Source organism: Sorghum bicolor, chromosome 4, assembly GCF_000003195.3.
Source record: "Sorghum bicolor cultivar BTx623 chromosome 4, Sorghum_bicolor_NCBIv3, whole genome shotgun sequence".
In the NCBI taxonomy this organism is placed as follows: domain Eukaryota; kingdom Viridiplantae; phylum Streptophyta; class Magnoliopsida; order Poales; family Poaceae; genus Sorghum; species Sorghum bicolor.
The window spans coordinates 4,724,977-4,741,810 of NC_012873.2; the positions used below are offsets into that span (position 1 = coordinate 4,724,977).

Sequence of the window (16,834 nt, forward strand, 5' to 3'; positions counted from 1 at the left end):
TTCATTGCCTTCTCCTTTACCTTTTTGTGTGATCTTTGAACAAGGGTGATTATTATGTGATTAGTTTAGGCATAATGATGGTCCAAAGTTATTTTGTAATTCAGGCGAACTAAAGTGTGGTTCACACTTCAAACTAGTCATCGGTCATTACATGGTTTCACTACAAGACAATGTCTACATGCAGAGGATTTTTGGAGTAATTAAGAATACCATTGTTGACAACTAAAACCATGGTTCTGTAAAAAAAACAATATTCTTGGATTGGGAAATTATTTCATGCGGCCTATATACTTACACTCCATGCATATATAGTGGCACAAGCCAAAAATAGATAATTATAACATCCTTACGTTGAACTCGCCTCATGTATACATAAGGTTTTAAATCTCCTATATAGCCGGCAAAAGCTGTGATGGTTTTAAATTTGAATTGCCTTCCAGAATGTATATTTGTCTCCGCTATAACCCCATTTAGCCTCCGCTATAGCTATTTTAGAGGTCATCCATTAGCCGGAGATTTAAAATCTTGGTATACATGGCAAGTGGTGTCTTTGTTTCTCGCTTTACTTACTGTGTACATTTGCCAAATATTAATTTTCTTTTATATTTCAGAAAGAAAATGCAACTGATGTAAAGTGAGAACTTGTTCTTATTAGATAAATCAGTTAATTGGGAGATGCTTCTCTAGAGTTTTTCATATAATTAAGTTATTCCCTCCATCCGAAATTATAAGATGTTTTGGCTTTTATGGATATTTTTTCATAAACAGGTCGTAACCTGCTTTTACGGATATATAGATTTTTCTATGTATTTAGATAAATATATAATTAAACTAATGTTTCTAAAAAAACTAAAATGTCTTGCGGTTTGTAATGAAGGGAGTAGTTTTATTTCATATATATATGAAAATTTGTGAATTCTCATATATGTCGTTCATATATGAAAAATTGTGAATTCTCATATATCAGATCTTCTCTTCAGTCTCACTGTCAAAAAGGTCCAGCAGCGTAGGTGTACTGGTCCTTCTTTTTAAGACAAATTATACATTCTGGAAGGCAATTCTAATTGATATATGAAAATTCAATTTGTGAAATTACTTTTTCGTGTTTCTCTTCAGATTGCTGAATAATCTTTTTTGAAAGGTTCACCCATTATTGCAAAACCCGGGAGCGGAGGCCGTGTAAATGCATGGCATGACGGAACTGAAGTACTGAACTGAACTCAAAAAAGAGATCCGGTCGTTGGGTCTCCGGTCAAGACGAGCTAGCTAGCGTTGTTTTCCATCCGCGGCGCCCTGCTTTTCGCGAGGCGCTTTTCACCTGTGTGGACCGGCTGGGACGCCATCCGTTTCGGTCGATTTGACGTTAAAACAAGAGCCACACGACCCACAACCACAACCGAGCTGAATTGGACGAGCCGCGATCGAGCTACCTTTCAGCGTCGGGGACGCCATCCGTTTCGGTCGATTTGACGTTAACTTCGCCGAGGCAAACGCATGCTAGCGACGATCCCCTGTGCTGTGGTCGCCGTTGCTGAAAGATGCAGGATCCATGGTGAAAATTTTTCCTCCCTGAAGTGACCTGTCTCGCGCTTTCTGTTCCCCTGTCGCGGCTGGAATTGCTGAGATTTTGGTGCGAGGGTGAACGCGTTGCTGACGACCATCCATCGATCTAGCTTCAGCCTTCAGGTTCAGCGTTATGCATCATTTTCATTTCTTGGTTGCAGTCAAGTGTGCATGCATGTTCGCGTTTCGCATGGCTGGTATATATGGGCCGATTTGAAGTCAGCAGGTATGAGATGACTCGGTGGGTGGGTGGCCCAAAGAGGACATCAAGTGGGCTTTCAGCCTAGTGATGATGTGCTAGAAGATTATTAAGCCCAGATCGATCAAGTGCTCTGAAGAATCCAATGCAAATAAATTCCAGGCGGGTACCGGAATATGGGCACGTTTCCGTTTTCCAAACATACGCCTTGTGTTTATCCCAAAAACCAAAAAGTTTTTAAAATTTTCTATCACATCGAATCTTTCGGCACATGCATAAAGTATTAAATATAGACGAAAATAAAAACTATTTGTACAGTTCAACTGTAAATCGCGAGATGAATCTTTTGTTCCTATATTTGCCATAAACAAACGAAAGTGCTACAGTAGCGAAATCTAAAATATTTTCGCATCTAAACAAGGCCATAGAATGGGAATATCAAAGGACGTCGTTCCCAAATGCAGTGGAACGCAAATCGGAATCGTATGCACGAGCAATCACAGAAACGTCAGTCCCAAGCGACTATGGAACTTCATCTGGTGTGCATGCATACTGCACCGTGCCCATCCGTGAGCGGCCGACGGCGGCGACCGATAAAAAATCTTGTTGGCAACTGACTCATTGGCCTGGACCTGCAATGGACCTTAAGGTTGGAGTTGGACGGCTCAAAATAAAACAAAAAAAATACAATATTAAACTATACCACACTAGAAATCGAACTCATCTGGTTCAAAACAACATGTAAAACTACCTGAGCCAACCACTACATCACAGACACGTTCCTTTGGAAAATGAAACGCGTTCCGCAATTTAAAGGAACGAGACAAAGCTATATGCCCTCTACGTTCTTCCGCAGTTCATGAGAATATCGTACCACGTTCCGGGAACTCTGCTTATTTGTTTGTTTCTCTTCATTCTTTCTCCTCATTATTTTCAGAATAGATTCTTAATTAATTTGGATTTATTCTGCAGGAGAAGGCTGTTGGAAATAAAAGCAATTTAGCGATGCATAAATTAATTCCGACAACAAGAAAAAGGCTAACAACATGTATCACAGATATATGAAACGAAACTAGCGCTACGATTTGAATCAAGTTCACGAGATCTAGTGCTAGCAACAGAAATGATATGAAACCGAATAACAGAGGGAGGATAGACATCCTTACAGTGGGGTTGTCGACGCGAAGGAAGAAGAAGAAGAAGACCGTCGACAGAGATCGGCGAACACCGGGCGTAGTGGAAAGAAGACGTCCAGCGAGCAGTCGCGACGGCGCTTCCCAAAAACCTGATACGCCCCCTACCCCGTGCAGGGACGCGAGGAGACGTAGGCTTCGGAGCCTGCTCTCCCGACACCGATGGCACGTCGGCGACGGGATGGAGAAGACGGCGGCAGCGCAGCAGTGTGGCGAGGGAGAGATGAATCTCTCGTACCAAGGATGACGCCTCGCCCCCATATTTATACACGCGTCGCACGTAGCAAATAGACAAGCAATCAATCACCGTATTATGGAAACTTTACCTGTCATTTACGCACTTGCCATAATACAAGAATAATTGCTTACCAAATAGGCCAGCACAATCTCCTCCATGCATGCAAAACTTCCAAGTAGCAAAAGGAAGCCGCGCACCCGCAAGGGTTGAAGCGGGAAATCGCCCAACCATTCACGCGCATGTCGTGCATGCGCGTCCATTGGCCCCGCCCCGTCCGGCGAGGCGAGCGAGCGCGCGCGCGTGGTTCTTTTTTTTTCCTCTCCTCAATTGTTTCAACAAGATGGAGATAGCTCAACTTTTTAAATTGGCCTCACTCCACTTGAAGTAGCAAGGTGTGACTAAAGTCTCCCATCTTTCTATATATATGCATGCATGTATGAATGGGCTTTTGGGATTTATTTGGAATTGTTTGGAACATCTAACAAAGGCCGGCCGTGTTGCTATCCGGCCGTCATGGCACTCGCATAGTCCGGCTCCGGCGTCAGCCGATGACACTTAATCGTGCGCCTGTCGGCTCTCTTCCTCCTCGTCGACCAATCGGATTCAATGGACGGCTATAAATCGGACAGCTAGCCAGTCGCTGGATGCTCGCGCTCACGCATGGGGCCCTAGCTTGCTAGGGCGTTTCTTGGGTTCGTCTATTGTTCTCATGCCATGCCCTACCAATCCATTGTTTCCTTGCCTGTTGCCTCCTCACCTACCTGTTTGATGACGGCTTTGATACTTCGTATGGCATTTTTTCCTGGCAAACTCTTTGCATGATTCATGTGGTTTGCCGGCATGTTCCTGTTATATATTTTTTTTTATATGGCCTGGTAATTTCCTGGCAAACTCTGTGCATGCTCCATGTGGTTTGCCGGCATGCATATGTTCATTCCTGTAGAAATGTTTGTTCTTCCTTCTCTAGAACATTATTCGAACTTTGAGTTTCTGTAACGAATTATAAGTGATCTTTTGTACTATCTTTGGTCAGAAACAACTGATGATGTTTACAACGTTGACAGAAACATAACTTCATTTGATCACTAGTTGTTATTATCGTATAACTGTAACACAAATAATATAACTATTATGAAACTACTCTAGGTCGATACAAACCTACTTGTACCATTTCCAAATATCTGAACTCAAAACATGATAAAATAATGTATAACCAAAATTTGTAATTGTAGGGAGGCAGTAATTCATGTTGTTAGAGCAACTCCAAGAATCTCTTTAATTTATATATATCCTTTCATGTCGATAAGGATAGAGATTTTAGTGAAAAATACTCCAACAACATCTTTATTTAGATCTCCAAATGTGACGTATTACGCGTAGCAGATCTAAGATGGTAGGACAACAGACAGAGAGTTTATACCAAGTGAAACAAGTGTGCCCAACATCTAGTGTATCACAAGTTGTGTTGCTTGTGCACTAAGGTTCCTCAGAGCTACGTTGCCGGGTACTTATCATGGGATCCCTAACCCACCTTGAATAGCTTGAGGTATAGGGCTAATGGATGTCTCCCTAATCTTACATATATGTTTTCAAGTTTGTTACTACAAAACCCTAAATGACTGTGTTAAAGTATATAAACCTTGTGCATCAAGTAGAGGAAGAACCATAGATCTCGCTCCAGTCAATCGACTCGGCCCACCTTATGTCTAGGGAGCCAAGTTTGTCCTCTATGGCGATACATATGTGGTATGCAACTGTCATCGTTGGCATAAGAAACCACCTCTAGAAAATCGACGTGATTGTTTTATGTTAATCAGCCCTGAAAATAGGTAGACTTTTAGGGTTGGTTTTCTCATATGAACCACTCTTAGAGATTGATTTCTAGGGTTGTCCTAGAGCTTTGATCCAGGTGGACACTTTTAAGATGGGTTTTAATATGACCATGGTTAGAGAAACAAAGACACTTCTATAATTCTACAGTTACAAGTTTTTTCACAAAACTTCTACGAAGGCAAAACCCAAGTCCAATAAAAGCCACAAAGAAGCATCTGAATCAATATCAGTCGAGTGTATAAGATCAAAGTTGTGAGGCATTGTTCGGGGGTACTCTTGGATCCTAACCGGGCACGACTTCAGTTTCTGCTTCCTACTTTACAGATAGGGTATGGAGGGTATGGAGTCTACACTGGTGATGGTTCTCTCCTGGATCTTGGTGATTCCTGTTTAGGAGGTTCGTGCACGGTGCTTCAACCAAGTATGGTGCTAATATCGTTGATATGGAATAGAGGGATGGTCGGTGTATTCGAGGATTTATGGGGGATGGACATGTGAGTAAACTATATCCTTGTTGCTTGTCAGTGATCGAACAGGTTCATGGTTAGAGAAGCATAGGGTGTGTCTCCGGTCGATGCTCTTTGTTGGTTGCCTCCTTCCAATCCTCTAGAGCGGGACCCTATTGTTGCTCGGTTCAAAGCCTTCATGCGATGTGCTTACCTCTAGCCTTGGAATTCTTATCGACTTCTCCTTTCTCTGGTGGTAGCATTGTAATGAGGGAAAAGAGCTAAACACTGCATCCTCAAGTTTCAATATTACACAAATGGTATGATGCATCTAAGACATGGCCTTGCGTTTCCACATCTATTTAGTAACATCGAAGTTGAATGGACACTCTCATCCTCTTTTGCTTCCTACAGCATAACTGTGCAGAATGCTAGGTTGACTTTTATTTGAGAGCAAACCACATATATAAATATATTAAAATCAAACAGTGAGATGATAATATTACATTAACATAAGTAACGCTCATGAATAAAATGGGGGTGGTGGTGGATGGACGCGTCGGAGTCACACGGCCACCTCACCATCGCATCACACCCATCGATGGATCCTTCCATGTCCATCCATCAATCAAAAGCGAGGGAGACGAAGGGCAGAATTTTTATTTTTGTGTGTTCTGACGATGAGGGGAAATAAAGGAGCCAGGAAAACGACCTCTGACCTCCCCACTTGTCTGTTTATTTATCATATTTAAATATATATGTATATATATATATGCAGCAGAAGAAGAGATCCAAAGCCTCTCACGTCTCAACTAAACATATTCAATTAAAAGTTAATTAAGTGGCCCACTAGCAGCTTAGCACAAAGCAATCAGCATTATTGGATGATGAGTAACCATTTCTAAAGTCATCACTGCAGCAAGACATATGCAGGAAGCAGGATACAGTGAAGAGTGAAGACGTCAGGTGAAGACTTATGCAAGTCCCAAGTATACAATTTTCTCAATTGTGAACACCATGTTTGCATAAAGCATACCCGATCTTTTGTAGGAATAGGAACCCAAACGAAAATGAGAATTATCTGGATAAAAAGACCTTCACAAAAAGAGAGAGAGAAACGTGTAAAGAAAAGACATTGTTAGTACGCGAAAAAAAGTGAGGGGAAAACAAAGAAAAAGGAGGTCCAAATATAAAAAAGACCTGCCTTTTTTCTATTCCAAAATTCTCTTTCCCCCATCTCTTCTTCTCCACAGTCCACACTGTTCACCTCCTCTCCCCTCTCCTCCTCTCTTCGATCCCCAAATCCGGAATTGACCAGCCCAAATCGTCGTCGCCCCGGCCGCATGGAGTGGACGGCCCCGAAGCCCGCCTCCTCGCCCTCCTCGCCTCCCCTTCTCTGGGACTGGGGAGACCACGCCGCCACGGGCTCGGGCTCCTCCTCCGGCGACGCCCCGGCGCGGCGCGGTGCTGGGAAGGAGCGGGAGGCGAAGCGTGCCAGGGGCGAGGACGGCGGCGGGGGAGCTGAGGTGAGGTGTCAGGTCGAGGGGTGCGGATTGGACCTCACCAGGGTCAAGGACTACCACCGGAAGCACCGCGTCTGCGAGGCCCACACCAAGTCCCCCCGCGTCATCGTCGCCGGCCAGGAGCGCCGCTTCTGCCAGCAGTGCAGCCGGTGGGTCGTCTTCTTGCTTGATTTCGGTTGCACCCCCAGACCTCTGCTCTCGCTTGCTTTGTGCGGTTGCTTCCGTCTTCCTTCCTATGATTGCTTTGTGCAAACCATGGGTCGCGCTTTTGGGCCGCAATAATCGCGTGATTAGTTGATTGGTTTGGACAAGCAGGTGTTTTTACGTGTTCTCTTTACGTTTTGCGGCTATATATGCTGCTGTGTGTGTACGGCGTGCGAGGTTGCTGTGCGGGATTTTTTTTGGGTACGGAACTGCATTTTTCCCTGATCTGGGAACGAAAGATACTTCCTTTCCACTATTAGTACTGCTGTACTTGTGGAGAATCGTACGCATGGGTGAAATGGCTGTACACTGCCTGTTTCCCTTTTCCAGTTTTGGTATGGCTCTCGATATATGTGTATGCTTTTGGGATGAGCTTTTTTTGTGGGCTACTGGGCTCTGTCTATTTTTATTCCATTATTACTGTATGAAGATTGCAGGCATATATCTCCTGTATGTATGCATTTTTACATGGCAATTAACCATAAGTAGGACCTATTTTGTTTGTGCTGATTGCTTGGGTTTTGGTAATCCAGATTCCATGCCCTGTCAGAGTTTGATCAGAAGAAGAGGAGCTGCAGGAGGCGTCTGTCTGATCATAATGCCCGCCGCCGGAAGCCTCAGCCAGATGCATTCACCTTTGCCTCTGCAAGGCTGCCTTCGTCATTGTTTGGTAATGTGTTCATATCTTAACTAGTGTTTGAAATTTGCTTTCAGTGGACACTGGCAAAATAGTGGTGATGAGCTCTTTAGGCAGTTTCATGCTTAGATTTATCTGCATGTACAACTTGCAAATAGATGTCTCTTTGCGCAAATGGCAAGCTTTCTATCTTTTATAGTTGGCAATAAGTTGCCTGTTGTGTTTCTTCATGGAGTTAAATACAAACTAGGAACTAGACTTGAGAGTACCATCATTAGTAATGTATATATCTTACCTCCTATCTGTAAAGTTAAATGTTCTTATTCCTGAACTCCTCTGCCACTGCAGATGATAGGAGGCAAATAAGTTTTGTCTGGAATAAAGCTCCTGTTAGTCATGTAAGGCCTTTCACTTCTCCATGGGACAGTTCATCTGACTTAAAGCTCCCTCATGCAAAGGAAACAAGAGAGGTATCAACAAAAGTTGGGACAATTACGGGACAAGTTCATTTGGATAAATCTCACATGTCCAATGCTATTCCAACACTTAGTCATGGCAAAGATGAGCCTTGGCCAATGAAAGGTTTGATTTTCCAAACATTATTCTTTCCTGCTGCAGAAATTTGTTCATCAAGGAAGCTGTTATTTGCTTTGTTAAGTGGTTCACCATATTTGTTGACAAAAGGTTGTAAAGAATCTCTGGTTTTCCTGAAACATCTTGGACAGTTGACATATAAAAGCAACCTTTTAGCCATTCCGTCATCGTACTAAATTTTGCAGAGATGCGAAGCTGATTATTATTACACGAGTACTTTAAAATTTTGTTGCAGAAGCTTGTGAACTTACAAGTCAAAATATTTTTGTAGTTGTTCATATGATTTAGTCTACATAGAATGTATGGTGGAACAAAGAATGTCGAACTCCTTGCCATAATTCTATTCATACTGGGCTAGTGGATGTTTTGTTGTAAGTGGCATGATTCTTTAGTCTGTAAAATTACTCCCAGAAAAAAGAAGAATACTAACCGTCAGTTGTATTCACGTGTTGATCTAGGATCCAAACATTTGATTATGTTAGATTTAAGGTAAATAAAATACCACAGGGAGTCAGGGACTGGTATCATTTTCTCCAAAATGGTATTGGGACTTGGTTATTAGCAATGATGAGTTTTGAGTGCCAAGAAAAAATAGATGTTTTTCTGTAAATTATCATATTCTAGGCTTTGTTGTTGGTGTTGTTGGTGTTGTAGGTTTCTGAAGTTCTAGATCACTGTTGAGATAATTAGTCCTTGTTCTGTTTATGGATGACACATAAACTTTGCTTGCAAGAAATTAGTAATAAGTTGCAGGTCCATTTGACTATCTTGCACTTAAATTTTCATGTGCTAGTGACCAGTGTAATAATTCTGAGCATCAGAATTAGAAATTGTAATTGATTGTTGTCCAACTCTGTTTTTCATGCTAGTTTGTTGAACCATGTGATTTCATTTGCCATGCCGTTCCTGCAACTTCTGCATTTTGATGTTCTTTGTTGTCCCGATGGGTGTATAACGTAGTCTGAATGATTGGTTGTGCAGGTCCGGACATGTCTATAACTGCTTCAAAATTTGATGGAGCACCGGATCTTCAGCGTGCTCTCTCTCTTCTGTCAGTTGGCGCTTGTGGATTGCCTGATCCTGTACATCAAACATCCTGCGTTATCCAATTCACTGGTGCCAGCGAGAACAGTGGTGACCTTCATTTATCACATGGGGGGAACTCTGGTCCAGCTTCATGCGCTGATGGACAGCATATAGCTGCTCAGTCTCAGTCTCAGCTGGTTCGTTTTACCATGGATACCAGCAACAATGTCTATGAGCCCAGTTTCTTCGGTGTAAACCAGATAAATTAAGCGTGAAAGATACACGCCAGTTGATCATTTGGATAAATAGCCATGAAGATGGCCTGGGCTTGTGCAGGAAGTTCTTCAACCAACCACCGGACATAAGGATCTCTCAGTTAATGTTATCTGCATATTTATCAGCTTATGTTTAATATGCAGTTCCAACCTGTGATTGACCCATTTTTTCTGTTGTTTTTTTTGCCCCCTGTGATGTGACGACTCTGGAACTTTCTAAGTGTGATACTATGTAGTTTTACACTTTTATTTTACTGCCCTGATGATGATGATGATGATGATGTCAACGGTTGGATATCTTTAAACTGTCCTTGATGAATCTGGACATGTTTTTTTTTTTGTGTGTCTGTATATATGGTGGTTGCTTCTTCAATGTTTTTCCTAGGAACATAAAAAAAGCTGTTGCTTAAATACTGACATCATTAAAATATTAGAAAGACTTCAGCTCCTTCTGCTTTTTTGTGTTTTTATTGATACAATAAGAGAACAATTTATGGTATAATTCCAAGTAAAGAAATCAATCTCTCTTCTCTTTATAATAAAGTAAAGAAATCAATCGTGTCTCCAAATCAAACAGCTGTTTTGATTTTTGGGGTGGGGAATCATACAATTTGGTCACCATCACAACTGTCTCCATACAAGGCTCCCTGAGTACCTGACCCACATGTGTATGTGGCTGACGCAAATCCCGTCTTCAGTGCAACCAACCAGACAAATCACCATACAGCTTCCCATGTACTGTAGGAACTTCCAGCCAAATTCCAGAAAATAAAATGTCCATGGTCGGCACACACGCACACAAGCATGGTCGCATCAAAAGTCCATGTGTGTGACTTTGGCAACAGATGGTGCCACATAAGAGAGAGACGTAAGCCACATACATAAGAGAGAGACAGATACCAAAAACTAAAGCCATAAATATCATTCCGAAGTGCAGAAACCACAGTGAACTCGGAACGTAGGTCAACAACCAAGTACAAGCAACAGCGAACTTGCATGAGTCAACAGATGGTGCTACATAGACAAGAGAGAGACATATACCAAAAAATATAGACATATATCATTCTGAAGTGCATACCGAAAACAGTCTTGGAACGTAGGTCAACAACAAAGGGCAAGGAACAGAAATGGTGCAAGCAAACATGCTGATTACAAGAACAGGCAGATATTATTAACACAGGAAAGCTCCATTAGAGTTAGATCTTGTTAACATACAAGGAAACATTACCTATACTTTCAGAAGAGATTACTCCAGCTGTGCAACTTACACAGGATAGAATGCAACAACACAGAAGCTCAAATCCTAGGGTCTTCAGAAGAGACCCTGGCACTGACACGAATACATGAGATAGGCTCTTTATCCTTTTCCCACTCCATTCTCTTACCCACTTTGTGGTCATCTAGCCACCAACTTCCACTTCAGTCGGTGGTCATGGGTTCAGAAATACAGCAGCGGAAGCGTGCTTTGCGCACGTTGCTCACAAGCTCCATCTCAGCACTCTCAAGCATGCAGACAATCTCAGTAAATGGTGGGCGAACTTCTGGGTTTGCATCCCAGCAACGAGTCATAATGTGGCTTAGAGAAGGCAGGCAATCTTGAGGAATTACCGGGCGAGCACCCTTATTTACAACAGCGAAAGCTGCCTGAACAGCCGTCATGTTGGTGAACGGAAGCATGCCGGTTATTAGCTCCCACAAGACGATGCCAAAGCTATAGACATCAACTTTATGATCATAGGGCCTGTGCTGGATCATTTCCCTGAAAAGAAAAATGGAAGGCGAAATCATATACTATATACAACAAGGCATTAAGAAAATCCAAATTACAGACGCAACTGGCTGCTAGTCAGGCAATGGTAAGTTGAACACTTATCTCCGATTTCTTATTGTAGCCAAAAACAATTAGACCATGTATACAAAAATAAAACATCTTTTCAGTTATTTTTGTTATATAGGTATAGTCGCCCACTCACCCTTCCCCACTGTGGACAAAATAAGTGCAAGTGTGCAATAGTTTAGTAAAAAAATTGGAACTGGACACAATAGTCCAGTAGTTCCACCATATTAATAACTTTAGAGTTAGTCTATCCACTGTTCTGTGCGTAAGCATGAAACTCGGTTCCATTAACATGATTTGACTTATTGAATATGCAACAATATATTGCTAATATAATGAAAAGCCTGGACAGCGATGCATAATGGAACGCTCAATAATACAGTTAACTAATCCAAAGAACTGCTATGCAGCATGTACAGCTGAGTACTTGAGTTTTCCAGTATGTATGTAAAGTTGGATGTACAATCAGTAAGACTATCAAACTGTCTGAAAATTTCGAATACCTGCACGTCAGGAACTTTGCAGCTATTCGACATATGGCCTTGTTTAGTTCCCAAAAAATTTCAAGATTATCCGTCACATCGAATCTTACGGCACATGCATGAAGTATTAAATTTAGACGAAAACAAAAACTAATTACACAGTTTATCTGTAAATCACGAGATGAATCTTTTGACTCTAATTAGTCTATGATTGGACAATATTTGCCACAAACAAACGAAAGTGCTACAGTGCCCAAAACCCAAAATTTTTGCCAACTAAACAAGGCCGTAATACTGATCTACAGTACTGTTTTAGAGCGAAGGCCTGAGAACTTGTGAGCTATGCAAATTGTCTTTCAAAATAAATTAAATGCCAGGCATTACAGATGCAGAGATACAAAGAAATTTCTGCATAGGGCAATCTTCAGTAAGGGGAAACTATAACTTACGGTGCCATCCAGCGGTAGGTTCCTGTCTCTGGTGTCATCCCTTCAGTTTTCACTTCGATACGAGCAACTCCAAAGTCGGCAATCTTAATGGATTTGTCTGCTGAAATCAGAAGGTTATCTGACTTCAGATCTCTGTGAATAAATCCCAATGCATGAACATATGCCATTCCCCGGGCTACATCCAACGCCTGTTTCACAGCCAACCGCAAAGGCACCGATTTGTTCTGCCTTCTAGCCAGGAATTGCCGGACTGAGCCACCTTTTGCATACTCCGTAATAATACACCACACGATTGATTTCCTGCATGCCCCTATGAACCTTACAATATTTGGGTGACTCAGCCTAGACAACATCATAACTTCTTGTACAAATTGCTGCTCCATCAAATGAGCTCTTTCTGGATCATTCTCAGGCTTCTCCAGCAGCTTAATGGCAACATCTTCTCCATTATATGTTCCCCGGTACAGCTTTCCAAAGGCTCCTTGAGCAAAAGGATCCCCCATGTCCAACCTCCCCAGATCAATGGTCCACTGCTCATAGCTGTTGAGTATCTCTGTAGGATGATTTGGGTCCATCAAAACCCGGGCCAATGCATCCTCATTTAGCGTGTGTGCAGCCACACGGTTGGGGCGGAAGACACTATTGCCAACTGAATAGCTTGCAGTTGGGGCATCACGAAGGCCTGGATGCTTCAGTATGACTGTGCGGGACTCGTTGGAGCCCACACTGCTGTTGTCCACTGACATGGCAACAGAACCACCAGCGCAATTGGTCATGTTGAAGCCATCGGCGCTGTCTACAGACATGTGAGAGCCCTCCCCAAACTTTTGGTAATACGGCATGTTGTAGAAGCCATTAATCTCATTGTCTTGCATCCCCTTGCCACCACCTCCGCCTATCATACCATGAAACCTTGCCCCCTCAGCCATCTCCCAGGATCCAATCCTAATTCCTAACAATAGAGCTGCTGCACGTTGCCCATCCTCAAGCAAGAAATGCCATCTTCTCTGCCCCCTCACGATCTCTAAAATAAAACAGGATAAAATTAATGAAGTGAGCTAAAAACAGGATAAAATTAATGAAGTGAGCTGAAACAGGATAAAATTAATGAAGTGAGCTAAAACAGGATAAAATTGATGAAGTGAGCTAAAACAAGATAAAATTAATGAAGTGAGCTGACGACCACCAAACAGCATGTCAGGGGTGGACCCAGTAAAGAACATGGATGTACACATGTACACCTAACAATTTTTTGCAAAGCAATCGAAGTTAGTAGTCATAATGCATGCATATACAGCTGTAATTAGATTCATATCTGATTAGCAACGGTATATTAGGGTTTGGGCGCACGGTTTTACCTACGAATTAGGTTTAGGTTTGGGCGCACGGCTTCGCACAGCAAGAAAGGAGGACCAAGGGGAGGGAATACCTGGTGTCCTGTGGTCGCCGGCCAAGGTGGCAAGTAACGAAGTAGGACAGCACAGTGTTTTCTGATCGTCCGATTAATCGCGATTAATCGTCCTTATCGGTCTGTAGCACTCGATTAGGGCCTCCGATTCGATTAGAGCGATCAGAAACCTGATCGTCCGATTAATCGTCGATTAATCACGATTAATCGTCCAATCAGGCCTCCTGACCGATCAGAGTTGACTGGCAGATGGTCTGCTTTTGGCCTGGGATATATTTAATTGGGTCAGGCCCATTAGGGTTTCCCTTATAACTTCACCCCCACTCTCTTCTCAGTCCTCACTCCCACTCCAGCCGTCAGCTACTGAGCTGCTGCTCCTGCTCATGCTGCTTGCTGCTTGCTTGCTGCTTCCTCCTCCCTCTTCCCTGCTGCCTGCTGCTTCCTCCTCCCTCTTCCCTGTTGCCTGCTTCTTCCTCCCCATTCCAGCTCCAATCCAAGTAGCCCGCTACTGCTTGCTTCCTCCTCACTCTTCCCTGCTGCCTGCTTCTTCCTCCCCCTTGACCTTGATGCTTGATGTCCATATATAAATATATAGAGTCAAATCTCACAGGTAAGTAGCCAACTAACTAGAAATATAGTCTTGATGCTTGATGTGTACTATATAAATATATAGTATATGGTATATATACCATACATATATGATATATACTTATATAGTCCTGCTTTATGCTGGACGATTATATGGACGATCAGACCGATCAGGAGTCGATTAATCGTCCTGATCGTCGATTGATCGTCCTGATCGGTGCCAGACCGATTAGAAACGATAAGCCGATCAGAAAACATTGGACAGCAGCGACGGTCGCGGGGACACTGGGGCTGCAGAGGGTGGACGCTGCGCCGGAGCTGGTCGCTACTCGCGAGGACGCTAGGCCCCAGGTGGTGCTCGACCGAGCGCAGTCTCCTCTCCGGGTTGCAGCGCGGTGAGGGGATGGAAGAGATCGGCCGCGGGCGAGACGAGTTCTGGCGGCAGGCCAAAAGGATTGAACCTATACGGTTTCTATTTGCTTCTGCCTCACGCATCCATTTCGTTAAGGGTATGTACAGTCCACAGACAGCATGTTGTCTGTATGTTTTTGAAATCCGTACACAGATAGCTAAATAGACTATTCATACAATGAGCTATTTATTTGACTGTCTATAAATTATTTAATACTTGTATATGGCCATGATCAAATATGAATATGATCCTTATATACCATTATGTTGCTAGTTGATACAAAACAAATCAAGCATAATTAAGTTGAATATAATTGTAATATTTTATAGACTAGTAAATCTGGCAACATGATCAAACATGAATATTATAGACAACCATCAATATAAATAATATATTAATATGTTTATATCAAAGTCAAGCTTATATGAGTTGTTCATGTGTAACAAAATATATTAATGGTTCCACAAAACAAAATATATGGGCAACATGTGTTATATTATGTCTAGATGATTGTTCTAGTCCAATGGAATCTAAAATGAGTTAAATCATTTTTTTATTTGATTTCAGTTTAAAATGGATTTTATAAGTTTTTGCTGATTTGCACATTCTTCGGATACAAAGGAGGAAGCTAATAAACTACTTTGTATATTGGAGACCCTGAACTTTACATAAATCTAGATATCAACTTTCATTATTTATTTCTCCTTATATTTTGTTGCATTTTCTCATGAGAAACCCTCCACATCTTCCTATTCTTCCAATCAGCCCTTTGGTCAAATAGATCACGAAGGCAGATCATGAACACGAGGAACACGATGCTATGACCAGCCAGGACTGGCAGCGCTGCCACTGTCGTCGCCGTAGCCACACCATTGGATGGACGGCCTCTACCGCCATCTTCTCAGCACTTCTATGGGCCATGGCGTGAGATAAAACAGGATAATTTTAATGAAGTGAGCTGGCAAATGTAATTCTAGCTTAAAAGCGCAGCAGTAACTCCTTGATACAGCCAAAGAAGCCGTGATTTTTCCATAAAAATAGAAGGAAGGAACGCCTTCTACTACTAAAAATAAGAATTTTCCTAAATCTATGGGGCTCAGCAGTGGCGGATCCAGTAAAGAACATCCGACAAGTTTGGAAAAACAATCGAAGTTAGTAGGCATAATACATGAATATACACTTAATTACTCCTAGATTAGATCCGAATACGAATACTAAGTTAGGGTTTGGATGCACCGTTTCGCACAAGGGAGGGGAAGACCAAGCGGCGGGCGTACCTTGTGGTGCTCGTCGCCGGCAAGGGCGGACCCAGTAAAGGACGTTAAGGTTTGGGCGCACGATTTAGCACAGCAGGAAGGGAGGACCAACCGACCAAGGGGAGGGAATACCTTAGTGTTCTGGTGGTGCTCGTCGTCGCGGGGCAAAGTGGCCAGTGGACAGCAGCGACGGTCGCAGGGACTGGCCTGCAGAGGGCGGACGTCCTGCCCGAGATGGTCGCGAGGATGCTGGGCCCCAGGTGGTGCTCGACTGAGCGCAGTCTCCTCCGGCCTCCGGGTTGCGGCGCGGCGAGCGGATGCAGGAGATCGGCCGCGGGCGAGACGACTCGAGGCGGTGGGCAAGGGGGCGTGCGGGCAATTTAGGCTCCCGACTCGGGCTCTGCCTCGTCTAGACGAGCCTGTCAAACGTTCTTTTGAGAAGCTGTTTTTGAGAAGAAGAAAAAACAGAGGAGTGGAGCGGTTTTAGCGAAGCTATAATTTATGGTTTTATCAAAACTGAATAAATCTTTAGTCTAGCTTATCTTTCTCTCAGTTTCTCATGGCCAACTTCACGTGTGTATGGTACAGCGTACAGCGGTTGACATGTGGTGAAACGGAAGAGAGAGAAAAGGAAGAAGAAAAAGAAGATGCAATTTAGATTTAAAATTATA

General features: G+C 42.9%; 2 protein-coding genes across 2 annotated transcripts; one reads left to right on the forward strand and one right to left on the reverse strand.

Annotated features, from left to right (window-relative positions):
- On the forward strand, positions 6,542-10,074 carry LOC8076126 (squamosa promoter-binding-like protein 4). Its single transcript, XM_002451588.2, has 4 exons — positions 6,542-7,144; positions 7,733-7,869; positions 8,185-8,418; positions 9,412-10,074. The coding sequence occupies exons 1-4, from the start codon at positions 6,816-6,818 to the stop codon at positions 9,723-9,725; spliced, it is 1,014 nt and encodes a 337-aa protein (XP_002451633.1). The 5' UTR covers positions 6,542-6,815; the 3' UTR covers positions 9,726-10,074.
- On the reverse strand, positions 10,770-16,587 carry LOC8077192 (serine/threonine-protein kinase HT1). The gene is made up of 3 exons (XM_002453332.2): positions 16,296-16,587; positions 12,500-13,523; positions 10,770-11,490 (listed from the first exon to the last, which is right to left on the reverse strand). Exons 2-3 carry the CDS (start codon positions 13,426-13,428, stop codon positions 11,151-11,153), a joined length of 1,269 nt encoding a protein of 422 aa, XP_002453377.1. The 5' UTR covers positions 13,429-13,523; positions 16,296-16,587; the 3' UTR covers positions 10,770-11,150.

Coding starts and splice junctions, on each gene's coding strand:
- LOC8076126 (XM_002451588.2), top strand. CDS start 6,816: ATGGAGTGGACGGCCCCGAAGCCCGCCTCCTCGCCCTCCTCGCCTCCC. Junction 7,145..7,732: donor TTCTGCCAGCAGTGCAGCCG/GTGGGTCGTCTT, acceptor TTGGTAATCCAG/ATTCCATGCCCTGTCAGAGT. Junction 7,870..8,184: donor GCTGCCTTCGTCATTGTTTG/GTAATGTGTTCA, acceptor CTGCCACTGCAG/ATGATAGGAGGCAAATAAGT.
- LOC8077192 (XM_002453332.2), bottom strand. CDS start 13,428: ATGGCTGAGGGGGCAAGGTTTCATGGTATGATAGGCGGAGGTGGTGGC. Junction 11,491..12,499: donor ACCTACCGCTGGATGGCACC/GTAAGTTATAGT, acceptor TTTTCTTTTCAG/GGAAATGATCCAGCACAGGC.